Raw genomic sequence first — 15,990 nt, 5'->3', positions numbered from 1 at the left:
TTTAGTTAAAACGTCAATTCATGGCCCCTCTTGCTTTCATGTCTGCGCTGTGCGACGCGCTGAACCGGAGGTCTCTTTCATCTGATAGTTTCCAGGTCCTGCCAGTGTGCTGAACACAGGGAGTAATGATGGAGCTCAGTGCAGCATCTCCGCTCGCCCAGCCCCCCCGCGCTTTATCGTCCAGTGTCTAATCTGACAGGTCCCTCGCTCTGACCTGATGGTTGTATACATAACACTAATGCTCAGTTAACTCTGTAAACATATAACTCAGTACAGGAGGCTGCAGGGTTTCTGTGTGTGTGTGGGTGGGTGGGTCCTGCGGCTCCGTCACAAAGAAGCGAGGGTTCAGATGCGTTTATGATGCTAATCAGAGCTGTTTAACTGCGCCTGTCATGATGCGGGTGCTGTGCGAGCTCGCTGTGGTTTTATGATGAATATAAGTTAAGATAACAAGATCTGGTTGTTGGCAAATGGGAACCAAATGGTGGGTGTGCGTAGGGTTAGCTTTGACGTTAGCCATGCGGGAGGCTAATCATGGCTCCTTCTCTAATCTGATTTCTTCCTCATGTTCTAGTTCGGCATCTTGGCCCTCATTGCTGCATAAAGGCATTTAGTTAGAAAGTTATTTCCCCCCTGTCTGAATGAGGGGCACTCTCATCCCTCCTTTTGTTCATATGCTCTCAAACACTTCCTCTCCCAACTCCTCTCCTTCCTTGCTCCACTTTTTTGTTTTGCTTTCTCCGTCTTTGTCGCTCTAACTCTTGTCTCTTTGTGTTTTCCCTTCCCCTCCTCTCTCTCCTCCCCACCTTCTAGGGCCCGCTGGAGGTGGCCCAGGTCTTCCTGAATGAGATCCCAGCGGACCCCAAGCTCTTCCGTCACCACAATAAACTGCGCCTGTGTTTCAAAGAGTTTATAATGAGGTAAGATGCGATCAAAGAAGCACCACCTATAGTGGCGGCGCAGTGTACCAGAGTTATGCAAGAAAAACACCACAAAAATGTAAAGAAAACTTTTTCCCCAACTATTTTACTTGCATTTGCATTTCTCCTTCTCTTCATTGTTACCGGTGGCTGGCCCTGGCTCAGTAGGTGGAGGCGTGGAACAATACTTCAAAGTATTATGTAAAGTAAAATGCAGTATCTTTGTGAGGCTTGACTTGGAGTGAAAGTCTCCTTTTCCTGCTCCGTGTATACACAGGAAGATAAAAGAGCAGCGCAGATAGCTGTGAGTTGCTGCTGTTGAAGCCGAGTGTCATTCACGACGCAGAGATGGAAGTGATAATTGCCAACTGGATAGTACTTAAAGGAATTAAACAGGCAGTGGGGTTGTGAATTAATATAACCCATTGTGGCAGGGGAAATATTTTTTACATGTCCCACAATGACAAAGGAGGACTGGAGCTGCAAAAGTTTATTGTTCCCAAAGGTTTCACTACATTTTGAATATTCAGAACATAATTTAAACCATCCTGTCTGAGGATATGCTGATTTTGTGCAGAAGGCGTGTGTCGTGTTTGTGTGCATTTGTGTATCGGTGTGTGTTTCCTTCCTCTGGGCATGTTTGCCTCCAAAAGGTGGTTTTCATTTTGTAGCCCTCATGTCACATTCCAGCTGCCTTGATTGCTACAACCGGGTTGGCAAATATTTACTGTAGTTTCAGAAAGGTTTATTTCCTCTGCTAAATCCAGGCAGGCTGTCACTGGACCCTTTTTATGCCAATGTCATTGACAGGGGCGTTCTTAAAAATATTTCGTCTATGTGGGTTATCTTTTCGCCCACTGAACTGAATCTCTCCTGTCACATAGAGGGATCTGGCCTCACGTGTAACATGTAACCTGCTGTGCTGCTCATTGCTGTAAACAATGCTTGTTAACTGCACTGTGGGGTTCAGCCAAGGTCCTTGTGAGCTACATCAACATGGCAATAATAAGAATGTTTTCATGGTATCACATTAGAGTAGGGCATCTGCTTTTCTGTAAAAAAACGTTTCTACAAGTTAATAACCTGTATAATAAGTTAAAACTCGCATGTAAAATCCAAACCCAACAACTTAATTAGTTTACTTTTATTTATGATTAGCCTGGAATTATATAATTGTATATAATTAGATTTTATTAATCGATGAAATAATCTTATTTTGTCATGTCATACAATTTCACCCAAATTTTTTTTATGAATGAATTTTTATTTAGTTGTTAAAACCCAATTTGGATTTGTGATGGATTCGGTTAAAGTGTAAAATAAAATCATTAAAATTTGTAAAAGATAATGAAGCTAAAATAATAGAAGAAAATCCACTACTTACTAAGTCAGCACAGTTCTGCACAAGAGGTCTTAGATGCCATCGCAACTTTTTTCAAAGTTGTGTATTGGCAGCATTTCTAAAACATATTTACATAGAGATTAATGTCCGTATCTTACTGCAGCGCAAAGTGAAGCCAAGCATGTCTCGTTTCGCAGTTGTCATTTTCCCGTCCATTGCCCGTGTTTAAATAGCAAATGCACTTGTGCTCATCTTAGCTCACATGGGTGTGTGGGTCTTAAAATGAGGTGTGGTCAGGCTCACTGTTGAAGTCAGTGGGCTCTATTATAATGATCCAAGCATGGAAGATGGCGTAAGTGCATTTAGAACATGTTGAAATCCACTTTTGTTCATTTGACAGTGTTCTGTCACAAGCTTATATTTCTAGTCTCACCTCTCCTACGCCCATATTTGGATTGTTTACCTCCAGTAACTGACAAAGATCATGATATATTTTGTAAAGGCAGCTCAGAAAACATCATTTTACCAAGTTCAACAGTCAGATAGAGAGCTACATATTAGTTGTAGTTTTTTATGGGTTCGGAAAATCCTTAACTTAAGTGAAATCTCCTTGTTTTTTTGTAGCACCACATATTTACTGTATACTGTTACACGACATTTCAGTTTCCATATCACCCTCATTAAAAGCTAAGAGATAAACTCAGACATGTGTTTGCAATCATCCTCCGTCTCTCGGGTTTCCTGCAGAGTCCATGCATGTTGGCCATTATACATTGGAGACCCTATGCCTCCCTTCTCTCCCGGTCCAGCTCAGACTTGTGGACGTCTATCACGAGGGCCTTTTTTTTCCAGAATACGATTTTTTGTCATTTGTGAGTTTTCCCTCTGCAGTTGAAACAGCTCTTTGGGTTCTTTACAGTTTACGTTGTACTTGGAAAGCTCTAATGGGCATATAGGAGTGCATTGGACATTCATTTAGCATTTTAGCTAAGGAGTCCCATTTATGTCAAGTAGTTAGAGGGCATTGTTAGCAGGAAACTGTACAGTGCATTTCTGAAGGTTTAGAGGATAGAGAGGCAATTACTGCAAGATTTGGCAATTACCGCAAGATTTGTTTGCATAGTATCATTAAGTTGAGGTTAGAAAGGTCAAGGAGGACACTCAGCTCTTTTTCCATCTCATGTAGTGTCATTTAGACCCTGTTCAGACCTGGCATCAACATCCGTCCTGAGTGATCACAAGTTGTCAGTGCTAAGAACATGTGTGAACGCATCCTGAAATCCGACTCTTATAGCACATTTGGATTTGGTCTGGCCGCATTGTTTTTGTTGTGTGAACGCAAATGTCGTAGGCCACACATGAAGGATAAGCCTACTCACCTGATGTCTATGACCTGGTACAGTTTAGACATAGTTTATGCTTCTCAGTGTCCATTCAGTTGTAGCCACCGCCTCAATATTCTTGAAAATCTTTCTTTGTAGGTGTTTGCATTAATTCATTCCCTCCTGACTTTCTCTCTCTCTCTCTCTCTCTCTCTCTCTCTCTCTCTCTCTCTCTCTCTCTCTCTCTCTCGTGCCAGCACACAGACACACACATTGTCATTAGACCCATCTGTAGACTAACAACATATTTAAACTGTCCACTTGTGATCTGATCTGTCAGATCGGCTGTTAATACCATTAATGAACAAGGCCTTAAAGAACATGTGGTTTCAAACTGATGCCAACTTGCTATGCTCCCACACCTTCTAGGTGTGGCGAGGCAGTGGAGAAGAATAAGCACCTGATCACCTTTGACCAGAAGGAATACCAGCAGGAGCTGAAGAAGAACTACAACCGCCTGAGAGAGAACCTGAGGCCGATGCTGGAGAGGAAGATTCCCGAGCTCTACAAACCCATCATCAGGCCTCGGCTGGAGAACAGGTAAACAAAGCCACTGGGTCAAACAGCCAATACTGTTGTGACAAGACAACAAAGTGGAAATAGCAAATGGATTCAAGCAGAGGTCCTTTCACAGTGTCTGTGTCACCTTTACAAATATTGATAGCTGAACTATAGCCACAGAGAACAGAGAGTTGAACCCAATACCATATTCAGATTGTACTCATGTCATAATAAAGACTGATTTCTCACATGCTTTTACGACTGACCATGATAATCTGGGTATATCGTTTAAAAAATGTATTCCATGCTGAGGGATTATCATGTATTTCAAAGTGATACTAATCCACATTTTTTATCAATTACTCAGCCATTGGAATGTGATAAGAGCCTCCTAAATCAGTTGGACTGATCATAACACCAGCTAAAAAATATAGAAATATTATAAACATACCTCTGCCAAGGTCCAACATTTCTGTTAAATTCAATCAAGCTACACACTCCTAGATACCAGTCCCCTAAACATGCCTGATCATCATTTTCTACAGCATCCATGAATTATTACCCGGGAAATAGGTGAAATGTCAAAAAACACCTTATCTCAATGTTTAAGAAAGTGAAAAGAAATTCCTGGATATAATTAGTTCTTTCTTGGCCCATGTCCTATCCTTCCACCAGGTTTCCTGGATATTAAGTCTGTAATTTTTGCGTAATACTGCTGATGGACAGAGGAGAAAACAGCAGTTTAACATTCCAGTTGCAAAGAGTTAGTAATTGAAATTAAAATCCTATTTTTGGGCATTCACCCCATGACTCTACTGCCCTGTCCTCCTCCTCCTTATCATCATCATACTTCATCTTTTGCTTCTCCCTTTCCACCCTCTACTCCCATCCTCTGTCCTCTCACAGGGATTCCTTCAAACGTCTAAGTTTTCGCAGAACTCAGGAAGAAAACTCCTGAGACGCTGTGGCTCATCTGAGAGCGAAGCGCCACGGAGACGGAGGGAGAGACTGTCACACAGCCCAGAGAGGAAAAGAGAAGACGAGATGAAAGGAACTGCCGGTGATACCGTAGCACTCCTTTTGTGTGGGAGCAGCACATTGTGTCCAACCACGATCCAGCAGTGTGTGTGTTTGTGTGCTGCATGTCCACGTTTATGATTTCACAGCTGTTTGTTACGAGAGGTTAAAGGAGAGTGAGCACACAAAAAGAAAACGAAAAACAGGTTGGTTGGATTCTCAAGCAAAGTGTAGCTTATTGAGCACTCACTGTAAAATCCTCAGACGCTTTGGCTCTGTTGATTTCCTTTTTTATATATATATAAAGATAACTGCAAGTCCTAATAATGCTGCAAACATTTCCTCTAGTAGAGACGCAGACTGGAGTTCCTCACCGAGGTCCTTGCTGGCCCAGGGCCTGTATGTGTGCCAGTAATTATCCTGTCCTGTGTTTGTATGTGTATGTAAATGTATGGATGGATGGACGGACGTGTGTTTGTTTAGATCATGTTTGGAGTAGGAGATTTTAGTGCCATACTGAAGTCACTTTGTACTCAGTGATGATAAATGATTATGTCATGTGCTAAAGGGCCTCTGAAATTCCACTCTGTGCCAGGTTAGAGTAGCAAGGGTATGGATGGATTTCTGCACAATAGAAAAAATAGATACGATTGCCTGTGGTAGCTCTCGAGGCCATTCTTGTCCTATTGTTGTTGGACATACAGAACCTGATCATGTAGCTTAACTTATGAAGAGTGATGTAATGTAACTTCACAGGACGCAAATAGAGGCTCTTAATTACTCATACCTTCTCTTTAAAATCCACATTTTGTACATAGTAGAGGTATTATTCCATGAGATGTTTACAAAGGTATGAAAAACTATTTTGCATTTTATTTTATGGAAATGTGTTTTTTAGATATATAACAGCAATAATGATACTACTTGGAAATAGTATTCAGTAGGCAGGACTCGGTGAGGGGGCTTTTACAACCTCAGTGTATGTTCCAGTAGTTTCAGTACCTGTTTGTAGATAGACCACTTCCAACGATACACGCAGTGCCAAATCGAATTATTTTCTTATTTACTTAGGAGCTGAGATCCTTAACCAGGAATGCAATAATTTGAAAAAGTCACTCCACTGCTTGGCAATGTGAATCGTGTTAACTCTGTGTCTGAATACATTCCAGAAGAGAAATGTATACTACTGCTTTGGAGTATTAAAAAAGGTGACAACCTGATTTTATTTGACAACCATGAAACGGCTCATTTCATCCATGTTATGTTGCAGCTCATTACTGTTTTTTCAGAAATGCACATGTGCTTTCAAAAGTGGGTATACATTTTAATTCTCATAAATTATTAATACTCATTTGAAAACATCTTTGCTCTGTTTCTAGTTACATCTATTATTTATGAACCGTCAAATGATTTTTTTTAGAATCGTTAAATAATATGAAAAACGTGTATTAATCAAAATGTATACCTATTTTTGAAACGTGCAGGATATTGCTGAGACCTGGTGTTATAAACATATTTTGGTGGTATTCAACCACAGGAGACTGCATATATGTTTCTTTGAGTTATTTGTTTGTTAATATCTGTTCTGTTTTATTAAATGTGGAATTTAAACTTGTCATTCATACAATGCTGTTGAAGCACCGGAATAAAACTTAATATATAAACATAAGTGTCATGATTTGAACTATTAATAAATATTTTCAGGTTAGTTATATGCACATCTGAGATATGGACATATCACAATTATCTTGTTCTCCTTATGGGATCTTAATTTATTTATTTTAATCATTAATTTATTTCCTAAATTGTATTAGAGTTTTTGAAAGGTTTATTTTGTTAAATAATATAAAAGACAAAAAAGGACTTACTAAATAATACAAATGATACCGTTTATTAATAAAAAAAATCAAGTACAATCCTAAGTGTGACACTCTTTATGACGGATTATATGTTATTTTCACTTCCTATAAATCTTATACATGTGACATCATTTGAACTACAAACCGACTTCAAAAAGCGGGGAGAATCCTGGAGAAAGAACTACAACTCTGCTGCCGTCGCGTCCGTGTGACGTCATCACCGAGCGACGCCCACATGGACGGATGCAGGTTTGTGTGCATCTCACTCACATCAACGCAGTCGTGTAGCCACAGACTTTTTATCAGAGAGTGTCGCTGCGGTGCTCGTGTTCGTGTTGTCAGCTGTTTTATTAAATACACGGTCGTCTGAAGCGTTTTACTTGTGACGCCGTTTCTCTCGTTTCGCTTCCGGACTCCTGAAATGACCGGGAACAGACAGTGGATGTGAACTTGTCGCTAAATGACAAGTTCGCTTCGCGCCTCCGAAGTTCAAAACTCAACGGATACCTCGTCTCTGTCTGTTTTTCATGACTCACAACGTGACACCGAGCTGTCATGTGTCTTTTCACACTATCTGTGGACACGTGCGTGAGAGAGTGTGACCGTCACCAAACCCAAACCATTAAAAGCAAAGATCAGATAAAGTTAATGTCTGTCTGTAGCACCTGCACATGTGAACACGGACATTGATATAACATCATTAAATACACTTTCCAAAAGATATTAAAATCAGTCATAGATTCCCAGCAAAGCAATCAGATTTTTCTCTTATATACTGGGACCACTGGGCCCAGGTGAAATATGGGGAGACCAGACCTACTGGGTAAAGACAAGCAACTGACCATGCATCCAAAAGAGTTGGGATCTCCACTCTATACATAAATAATTACAGATACTGTGTACGTGTTCAATTCATGTTGAGGCTGTGATCTCAGAATCCCCCATTGAAAGGACACATGTTTTTTAATGAATCCACGACCTTGTTTAATTCCTTACTGGCCCCAAATGAAAAGGCTGATTGTGCAGAGGCAGAGCGTCTTTTATGGATTCAACCGTTGACCTTGAAGCTGTGATCCTTTTGATCTGAACAAAGCTGTACAAAGCTGTTTGGTGATGCAGGTGCAGTAGAATAAGTTCTTTTAAACACCAAATTAATATTTCATTACAAAAATAAACTGAGTGGTCAGAGATGAATGTTTTTTTAGCAAACCTCTAAAATTTGATGGCTTCTCTGATCTTTTTTTTCTTCTCCTGTCGCTGTATATATCATCCCTTGTTTCTGTGCGCTCCTAAATTTACAAGCATATTCCTGCACTGAAAAACGTGTGAGGAATTTGTGCTGTAAATGGTAATTGCACCTCTGTCTTGCCAAACCAGCCTCACGCCCCGGGCAGGTGAAGAGAAAAGAATTATGACAGAAAAAACCCTCATATACAGCAGGATACAGGCTTTACTGCAGATAGTGAGCTGACATTGGGCCAAGCAGTTGTAATATAACTGCCTCATTAACATTGATCAAGATAATAAATAGACATTCCATCGCCTTATGATGAATTGAAAAAACTAATAAAGTTGTATTTGTGGTTTGTCCTCTCAGGTTGCTCCATCCTCTGCTCAACTCTGACCCCATTCCTGTGACATGGAGCCACACGAGGACCTAAACCCCGACACGGATGACCTCCCGCTCCGAGCCAACACCAACCACATACTCGTCAGACATTATGTGCTCGACCTGACTGTTCATCCAGAGAGGAGGGTCATCAGTGGCAGTGTTGTGCTTTTCCTGGAGCCTTGCTGTGGGGGGAGAGGTAATGCTGAGGAGGATGACAGTGGACCTGGAGCTGGTAATGGAGCGAGCACTGCGGAGGCCGGAGGGAGCCAGGATGGGTCGGTGTGCAGATTTCGTGACGTGGATACAACAGAGGATGGAACAAAAGCACTTGGGAAGAGGAGGATGGAGAAGATGTCCGGTGCTGGAGAAAGACACGGAGGTGAATTACAGGCCGTGTCTGGGATTGAGTCAAAGACTGCAGCGCAGGCAGAAAATATTCATTCTTCACATTTGTGGGAAACAACCAGTGACGATGATTTCACCTTAGTGCTGGACTGCTGTGACTTGGACGTGTCAAAGGTTGAAGAGGTGGACGTCACCTCTGTGTCGGCCATGGATAGCTTCCCATCAGAGGTTGCCTCTGAGAGGTCAGGCGTCAGTTCAGCGAACCCACAAGCAGCCTTTATTCAGAAACTTGTCTCCTGGCCCTCTAACCGATGGAGGCAGAAGCGCCAGCTCTTTCTGCTGTGTAGCCAAACCCCCGGTGCTCAGGATGGCAGCTCGCTGCCTTTTCAGAGAGACCAATGGAGTCTGCAGGTGAGGAAGAAGGGGGCAGCGTCCCCTCAGGAGTTCCCTCGCGCTGTCAGGATCTGCTATGAGACCAGGCCAACGGGCCGATCTGTGAGGTGGACCAAAGACCAGGACGACAGGTTTGTCTCCGGAGCCAAAGCATAAAAAAATACCATACACCAGTGGGTTTTACACTATAGTCTGATAAGATAAGATGAGAATAAACTTTATTCCTCCCCTTGGGGAAATCCCAGTATCCAGTAGCTCATAACAATACACCAACAATATAAGAGCAAAGACAATATTTTTAGGCTGCCATGTTACAACAGAATAATACTGATTCATAAATTCACCCACCTGAGGCTGTTATATTCTCTTCTGTGTGTGTGTGTGTGTTGGATCCTTTGAGCATTTAAATGAGGGTTGTTTATTGTTTACCATTGTGTACCCACTTTCCAGGGTGTGTGTTTACACTGCCGGCTCTCCCATCAACAACCGAGCCCTCTTCCCCTGCCAGGAGCCGCCTGTTGCCATGTCAACATGGCAGGCAACAGTACGGGCCCCCAGTGAGTGTTTGGTTTTAATGAGCGGGGAGGAGCAGGCCGTACCCGCTGAGGACGGAGACACACGTAAGCTGTAATTTCACAAACCTTTAGTGACAACCAGTAAAAGTCGAGTCAAGTTTTATTAATACAACCCAAAATCACAAATCTGCCTCAAGGGGCTTTTGTTCCGTAACAGCACACAGCGCCGTCTATCTTAGGCCTTTATAAAACCTGTTGGAAAATGTGGCTTCTTATTGATAAACCACTAAATTTTGAAGGTTAAGTTTAGTGAACTCTAAGTGGGGGTTGGCATTGGGCATTAATACTAACTACATTACTAAACTAGAGTGGCACTCAGTATCAGTCCACTTACATTCAATCAAGCTGCGTCCAATTTCACACACTCATAGATATCAGTCCCCCAGATGTGCCTGATTCTTTTTCATCAAGATCGATGAATTATAAATAAATTTGTCATCAAAATGTTGAAAAAACCCAGATCATGCAATGTTAAAGAAAGCGGAAAAATACTCCCTGATCTGCTCCTTGAATTGGATCTGCACCAAAATGTAATGGGTTCTTCCCCGACTCATACCACATTCTTCCATCACGTTTTGTGAAAAAAGTTATTTTTTTGTAGTCTTGCTTATAAACAAACAAACAAACATAACCTCCAATGATACTGTTGTATAAATTATTAAAAAGTCTCAACTGGAACCTGCCAACAAATGCTTTGTAATAAGTGGTTTTCATATAAAATTCAAGTTGTCGCAAAGCTGCTTCTGTTGATGTGTTTGGGATATTCTGCTTATTTTGTTCAATTACAAAAGGGGATTATAGAGAAACTTGCAAGAGGCTGAAAAATAACTTGGGTATTTTATTGGCACTGGTGTTGAAACAAAACTTTATTTTATTTCCTTTGAAAGAAATCTTTTTTTTATCCTGGTTCCACATCTGAGATTTCTTCAGTGCTTCAATTAGATGTAGTGTTGTGCTCCGTTTCTCCCGAAACAACTGGAGCTTTGTAGATGGGATTAAGAATTACAGCATCATGTCTCTGTATCAAAGCCAGGAAAGTAATGACAGACCTGCTGCAAAGCGGCATGTGGATAAATGTGGATAAATTACTGCAGCTGCACTGAGTGTTTTTAAGATGACTTACAGAATTAACCGCTTTTAATTAATTGGTCGTATTTTTCATTTGACATGAAGGATGTGAACTGCTTCTCGTGACCACTACCGTAGCTTCTTTGTCATCTAGAATGTTGGCACGAGGGACGTGTCACACTCGACTGATTTGTTGGGGGATAAAAAGCACAAATGTCTCAGAAGAACACAACATCTGACTGAATAATGAAATGAGAAAAATTGGCAATTCATGACAAATATTTCTTTCATTTCTGTCTTCATGCTGTCAACCAAACTGCTCTCTACTTCCCTCCCTTCAGCATTTCCCCCCTCCTCTACCCTCTGCAGGTTTTTCAACGTGGAGCTACTACGTCACTATGCCCATGCCCGCCTCCACCTTCACCTTGGCGGTTGGCCACTGGTGCCAAGTCACAGCAGAAATTCCCCCAGCGTTGGAAGGAGAGGTGAGGAACAGGACAGACTGTGGCAAGACTGCCAAACCTGGGGATGTGTCTGGGGAACGGACTGAGGCCGGGCTTGTGTCTGGACTTGGAAGCTCCTCCAGTAAAGTAGTAAAAGGCTCTCCTCACCAGACTAGCAGGTATATTATGGCTTCTTTTCTTCCTGTAATACCTCCTCTCTCCCAGTCTGCTATATGAATGCAAGTCTGCCCTTTCAACATTCCAGGGTGAAACTTTCCTTTTTGCCATGCGAAAAAAGGTGCAGGTGAAGTTAGTGTGATCAATCAGCTCTTTATGACAAGTACAGTGAAGCTTGCACCGTAGTACATTGGGTTCAATTCCCAAAAGAAATGGTCTACGGAGAGTGAAAAGAAGCTCATTTTATAGAGGTCCAGGATATAAAACCCAGACTGCAACATTTTGTGAGAGCTGGTTTACTGTGGGCAGGGCAGGGTTGGTCTGGGGTCTTCCTCTTCACTGGCCAGAGGGTTGGAAGGACTGCCAGTGGTTTCCAGTAATCATCCCCCTCCCCGTATGGTTTTCCTCCAGCGGCAGCCCAGCCGTAGCCTGTAGCAGGCCCCAGTAATCTCCCACTACAAGGGAGGCCTTTATTTTCATTGAATGGCTGGAAGGAAAGTTGGACGTCGCTAGAAACCTTTGGAACGACTCCGACGCTGAGGACAGAGTCAGTGCTGGATATTGCATTTAAGAGCGAATGAGGCTACATGTCAACACATAGATATTTTTGGGATCACTGTGGTTTGCCTTTGTGACGTATATATATTTCATATTTCCATTGCTTTCCTTTCCGTGCTTAGCACAGAGAGACGGGTTGTGCCACTTTTGGTTCACCAGCCCCAGAACTGTATTTCTTTCAGTGAGAAAATTCATTAAATCATTGTTATTAACCTTGGATTAAACTTTTCTTCCCCGTTTTAATCTGCTACAGTGGAGACCGGACCACCTGCTCAGACTCAACATTCTCTTACGCTCCCCTTGAGGACCAGGCGCTCTCTGTAACTGATTATTCAGGCATGGTGGATGACGGCGTCTCTTGTTCCCATGGTGACTACCCTTGCCGATTTGCCGAGCGGTCGGCTTGGTCCCAGCGGGTGATTCCATACCGTGTGTTTGGCCCCGTCGGCTTGCTGCAGCAGGCCCAGGTGGAGTTTTAACAGAAGAACCACTGAGACCTGAGCTAATTATATTTTCTACGATTAGAGGAGAAAGGTGGCACCAGCTGATGTTTGTGTCACCATCATCTCTTGTCAGCATGATGAGAATTATCACGAGAGCCACTTCACACACTCCTCAAACCCTACATGTGAAATTCTAACTGGAATAACATTGATAATATGACGTCAAACGCCTCTGCACATTTAGTTAATTTGGATTTTATGAGGCCTCAGAGATGAGTGGCGAAACATTGTAGCGTAAAAACAGAAAGTGCAGTTGACTCTGAATTGATCTGGACCATAGATCATCATAGACATGCAGCAAATACACAAACTCTCAGCAGATACATAAACTCTCCAACTATTGTACATCTTACCCATACACACATCTGATTCAAGTAAAACCTCTTCTGCTGTTCTGTGAAACTTAATCTTTTCCTTTTGTAGATGGGAGTCCTTCAGCTGTTGCCTCGATGCTTGGCTGCAGCCCATGCCGTCCTGGGGGTCCATCCCTTTCCCCGCCTTGACGTTCTCATTGTTCCAGCAGGGTTCTCCAGTCTGGGCATGGCCAGGTACATCTTTGGTAGAATGGTGGAAGGTACAGATTGGTCACTATTCTGGAAAGAGAGAAGGAAAGGGACATTGGAGAGACTAAGAACTGTAGTAGTAAACAAGCTCAACTGTATAAAATTAATGTTAAGTTCATAACTTCATGTTTTTTGCATATTAGGGAAGAATCAACAGTAAATAGTTACAATTCAGATTTTAAATCTGCAAAAGCAGCAGAAACAAGCCGTATAGAAACCACTGTTATATTATTACCTTTTAAAAGATTGTTTTACTACTTAAAAAGAACAGTTAGCAAAAACAATTTCCTCCTGTTGAAAGACACTGGCACCGGCCCAAATCACCAAACGCTTTTGAATCGTGTCTTTCCAAGTTGACATCTTCATCTGCGTCTTCTACGTGTATGGCTCCTCTTCTTCTTACTGAGAATTCTTTTCTGGGTGCACGTCTGAAAGCAGCTATAGTCAAACTGCTCCACTGCTCATTTAAAATATTGAATACAGCAGGTTTGAAATTCTCCAGTCGTAAAACAAGTGTTTTCTTCTGTCTTCTGCAGTAATTTAAAGTAGGACAATGCATACAAGTATTGACAGGTTATTGCGCAACAGAACATCAGAGCTTAAGGCGGCACATTGTTATTTTTTCATTCTCTCTCCTGCTGCTTCTGGGTTAGTTTGTTTTTTTTATAAAGTAAAATGTTTCTGGCTTGAGTGATTAATGACATGCTTCACATTTCAAAACCCCCTCACTCTGTCTCAATCCTCTTTGTTGAGATCTTTCACGTTGGAATTCTTCACTGAATTAAAGAGTCCAACTATAACTCCCCTCTAAACTCAATCAATCAACTCTATCACTTGTCAACTCTGCTTTTCCACCCAACGTAACCGGCTTTCAACACCGGCCTGTGGGGACTTACGGTCGGACTAACCACGGTGCTCGTAAAAAGGTTGTGATGCTGCCACTTTTTTTCAACAAGAAAAGTACCATTTAAGTGCTCAGGCTGCAAAATGTAAATGCATAAAAGTTGGCGGACAAAGGAATCTTTAGCGTGCTCACCAGATCTCAATTCAAACCCTTTTTCCATATGCCGTCCCTGTCTTCTTTCATTGTCCCATCATTAACCCTCCACTTTTTTCTTCACCACTTCCCTCACCCCGCTTCCAAAACTCACCACCTCTTCTTTCATCCTTCACAGCTTCCCTTATTCCATTCCATCCCTTCTTCCATCCCAAACAGCTCTCCTCTCTCATCCTCTCCCAACATTTCACTCCCACCACATCTCTTAACCTGTTGACACATATTTTTATTTTTGCCATTAAGTTTGCACTCCCAGTCATGTTTACACTGTATTTGAATTTCTCCATCTCTTCCTCCAAAACATAACGCTGTTATTCCGTCTTCATTAATTCACTTTTCCTACCCTTAAAAGACCCCTAATCCCTAACCCCAAAAACCCTGACCCTCTTGGAGAGAGAGGTGGCTAACCTATACTCTCCGGGCCCAGCTTCATTGACTCAGCGAGTGAGTCAATAGTCTGCTGTGTCGCAGCTTTCCAGAGGTTTCAGGTGGTCTGCAGGCTCTCTGCTAAACACTAGACCTGTGTGTATTTATGTATGCATGTTTGTGTGCAGTTGCAGTGGTGGTCTGGGTACTGATTAGTGGGCACGAAGCCACAGGATGACAGATTTACTGTACTAGGCACTCCAGATAATTCTCCTCTATTTATTTATTTGTGTTCTTCACCCACACATGTCCTCCTCTTTAACGTATTTCCCTCTACTCTGTTTCCATATGTTGCCTCTTTTATTACCTTACTATCCCATGCTTTCTGTCGTCTTTTCATCCTGAAAATCAGCCATTTTCTGCTTCTGTCACTTCTTCTTCTTCACGTCTCTTATTCTTCTCCTCATCTTACCACTCTTTCACCCTCATAATATCCTTCAATCCTCGAGCCCCCTTGTGTTTGCCGTCCTTCCTCTGTCCTCTCCACCTCGCCGTATGACCGATCACTCTTCAGTCTGGCCTCCAGCATTCTTCAATGGCGATAGTGCCTCTGGAAATCAAGTTTTATATTCTCTCTGCAGTGTATGTCTCTCAGCTGGCGTATGCTTCGCCTGGAGATATGATTGAAATCCAGCTGGTGGCCATATGAATGAGGTTCAAATTGGAAATTGAAGAAAAATATGGACCATAAATGTCTGGCCTTTTTAAAGATTGTGTTGATGAAGTGAAATGATTAGGGTGGTCGGTGAACGTAGCTCTGCAGTCTCAGTCTGTCTTCCTCCTCTCCCCCGATGGCCTTCCTGGAGAAAAGCCCCCCCAGACAGGATATGAGCTCATGCCTGAATATGTATTCTGTGTAATATTCTGACATTGCATCCAAGACTGTTCTCAATCAGAAAGGGTTTTGAAGCATTGGGGAAGACAAGATAGTTACAGTCGGGATCTAGTTCACAACTTTGCATAATTTATTTTAAATGGTTGCTCTTTGATTCACTCAAGTCTTTCCCCCATCTTGTGAAAATCAGTCTCCCTGCTGTATTTATTCAGAACACACATTAAATGCTTACACGGGCAGGCACTCCCAGGCACTGATCGCTTTCGCCCCGGCTGCTTACACTCCAGTTAGCTGAAGACGACCAAGAGGAGATTTAGGGCCTTCATTAGGCTTCAGACAGCACCTGCACTGACTCCCTATAAAACTCTGCATGGTTCTCAACCCAGTGTCGACTCCTTGCATCCTCCCCTCCAT

General features: G+C 42.3%; 2 protein-coding genes across 5 annotated transcripts in view; both read left to right on the top strand.

Annotated features, from left to right (window-relative positions):
• The window catches only part of dock8 (dedicator of cytokinesis 8), a 58,501-nt gene extending 51,675 nt beyond the window's left edge, over positions 1-6,826 (top strand). The window contains exons 45-47 of one of the 2 annotated variants that reach the window (XM_034594858.1): positions 814-920; positions 4,014-4,184; positions 5,052-6,826. In XM_034594858.1, coding sequence (XP_034450749.1) covers positions 814-920; positions 4,014-4,184; positions 5,052-5,103 — 330 coding nt within the window. In that variant the 3' untranslated portion in view covers positions 5,104-6,826. The remainder of the gene's footprint in view (positions 1-813; positions 921-4,013; positions 4,185-5,051) is intronic. The other variant, XM_034594857.1, reaches the window with a different exon arrangement.
• A 378-nt stretch (positions 6,827-7,204) lies between these two features.
• The window catches only part of aopep (aminopeptidase O (putative)), a 70,450-nt gene continuing 61,664 nt past the window's right edge, over positions 7,205-15,990 (top strand). For 2 of the 3 annotated variants that reach the window (XR_004614897.1, XR_004614898.1), the window contains exons 1-6: positions 7,232-7,270; positions 8,619-9,502; positions 9,822-9,991; positions 11,384-11,636; positions 12,446-12,659; positions 13,119-13,243. Coding sequence is in view for 1 of the 3 variants with exons in the window: in XM_034595263.1 (XP_034451154.1) it covers positions 8,661-9,502; positions 9,822-9,991; positions 11,384-11,636; positions 12,446-12,659; positions 13,119-13,243 (1,604 nt within the window). In the remaining 2 variants the exon portion in view is untranslated. Of the gene's footprint in view, positions 7,271-8,618; positions 9,503-9,821; positions 9,992-11,383; positions 11,637-12,445; positions 12,660-13,118; positions 13,244-15,990 lie in introns of all 3 variants that reach the window. The other variant, XM_034595263.1, reaches the window with a different exon arrangement.

This window comes from Hippoglossus hippoglossus, chromosome 9 (assembly GCF_009819705.1).
Source record: "Hippoglossus hippoglossus isolate fHipHip1 chromosome 9, fHipHip1.pri, whole genome shotgun sequence".
Classification (NCBI taxonomy): Eukaryota; Metazoa; Chordata; class Actinopteri; order Pleuronectiformes; family Pleuronectidae; genus Hippoglossus; species Hippoglossus hippoglossus.
This window is presented reverse-complemented; position numbering and strand designations above follow the sequence as displayed.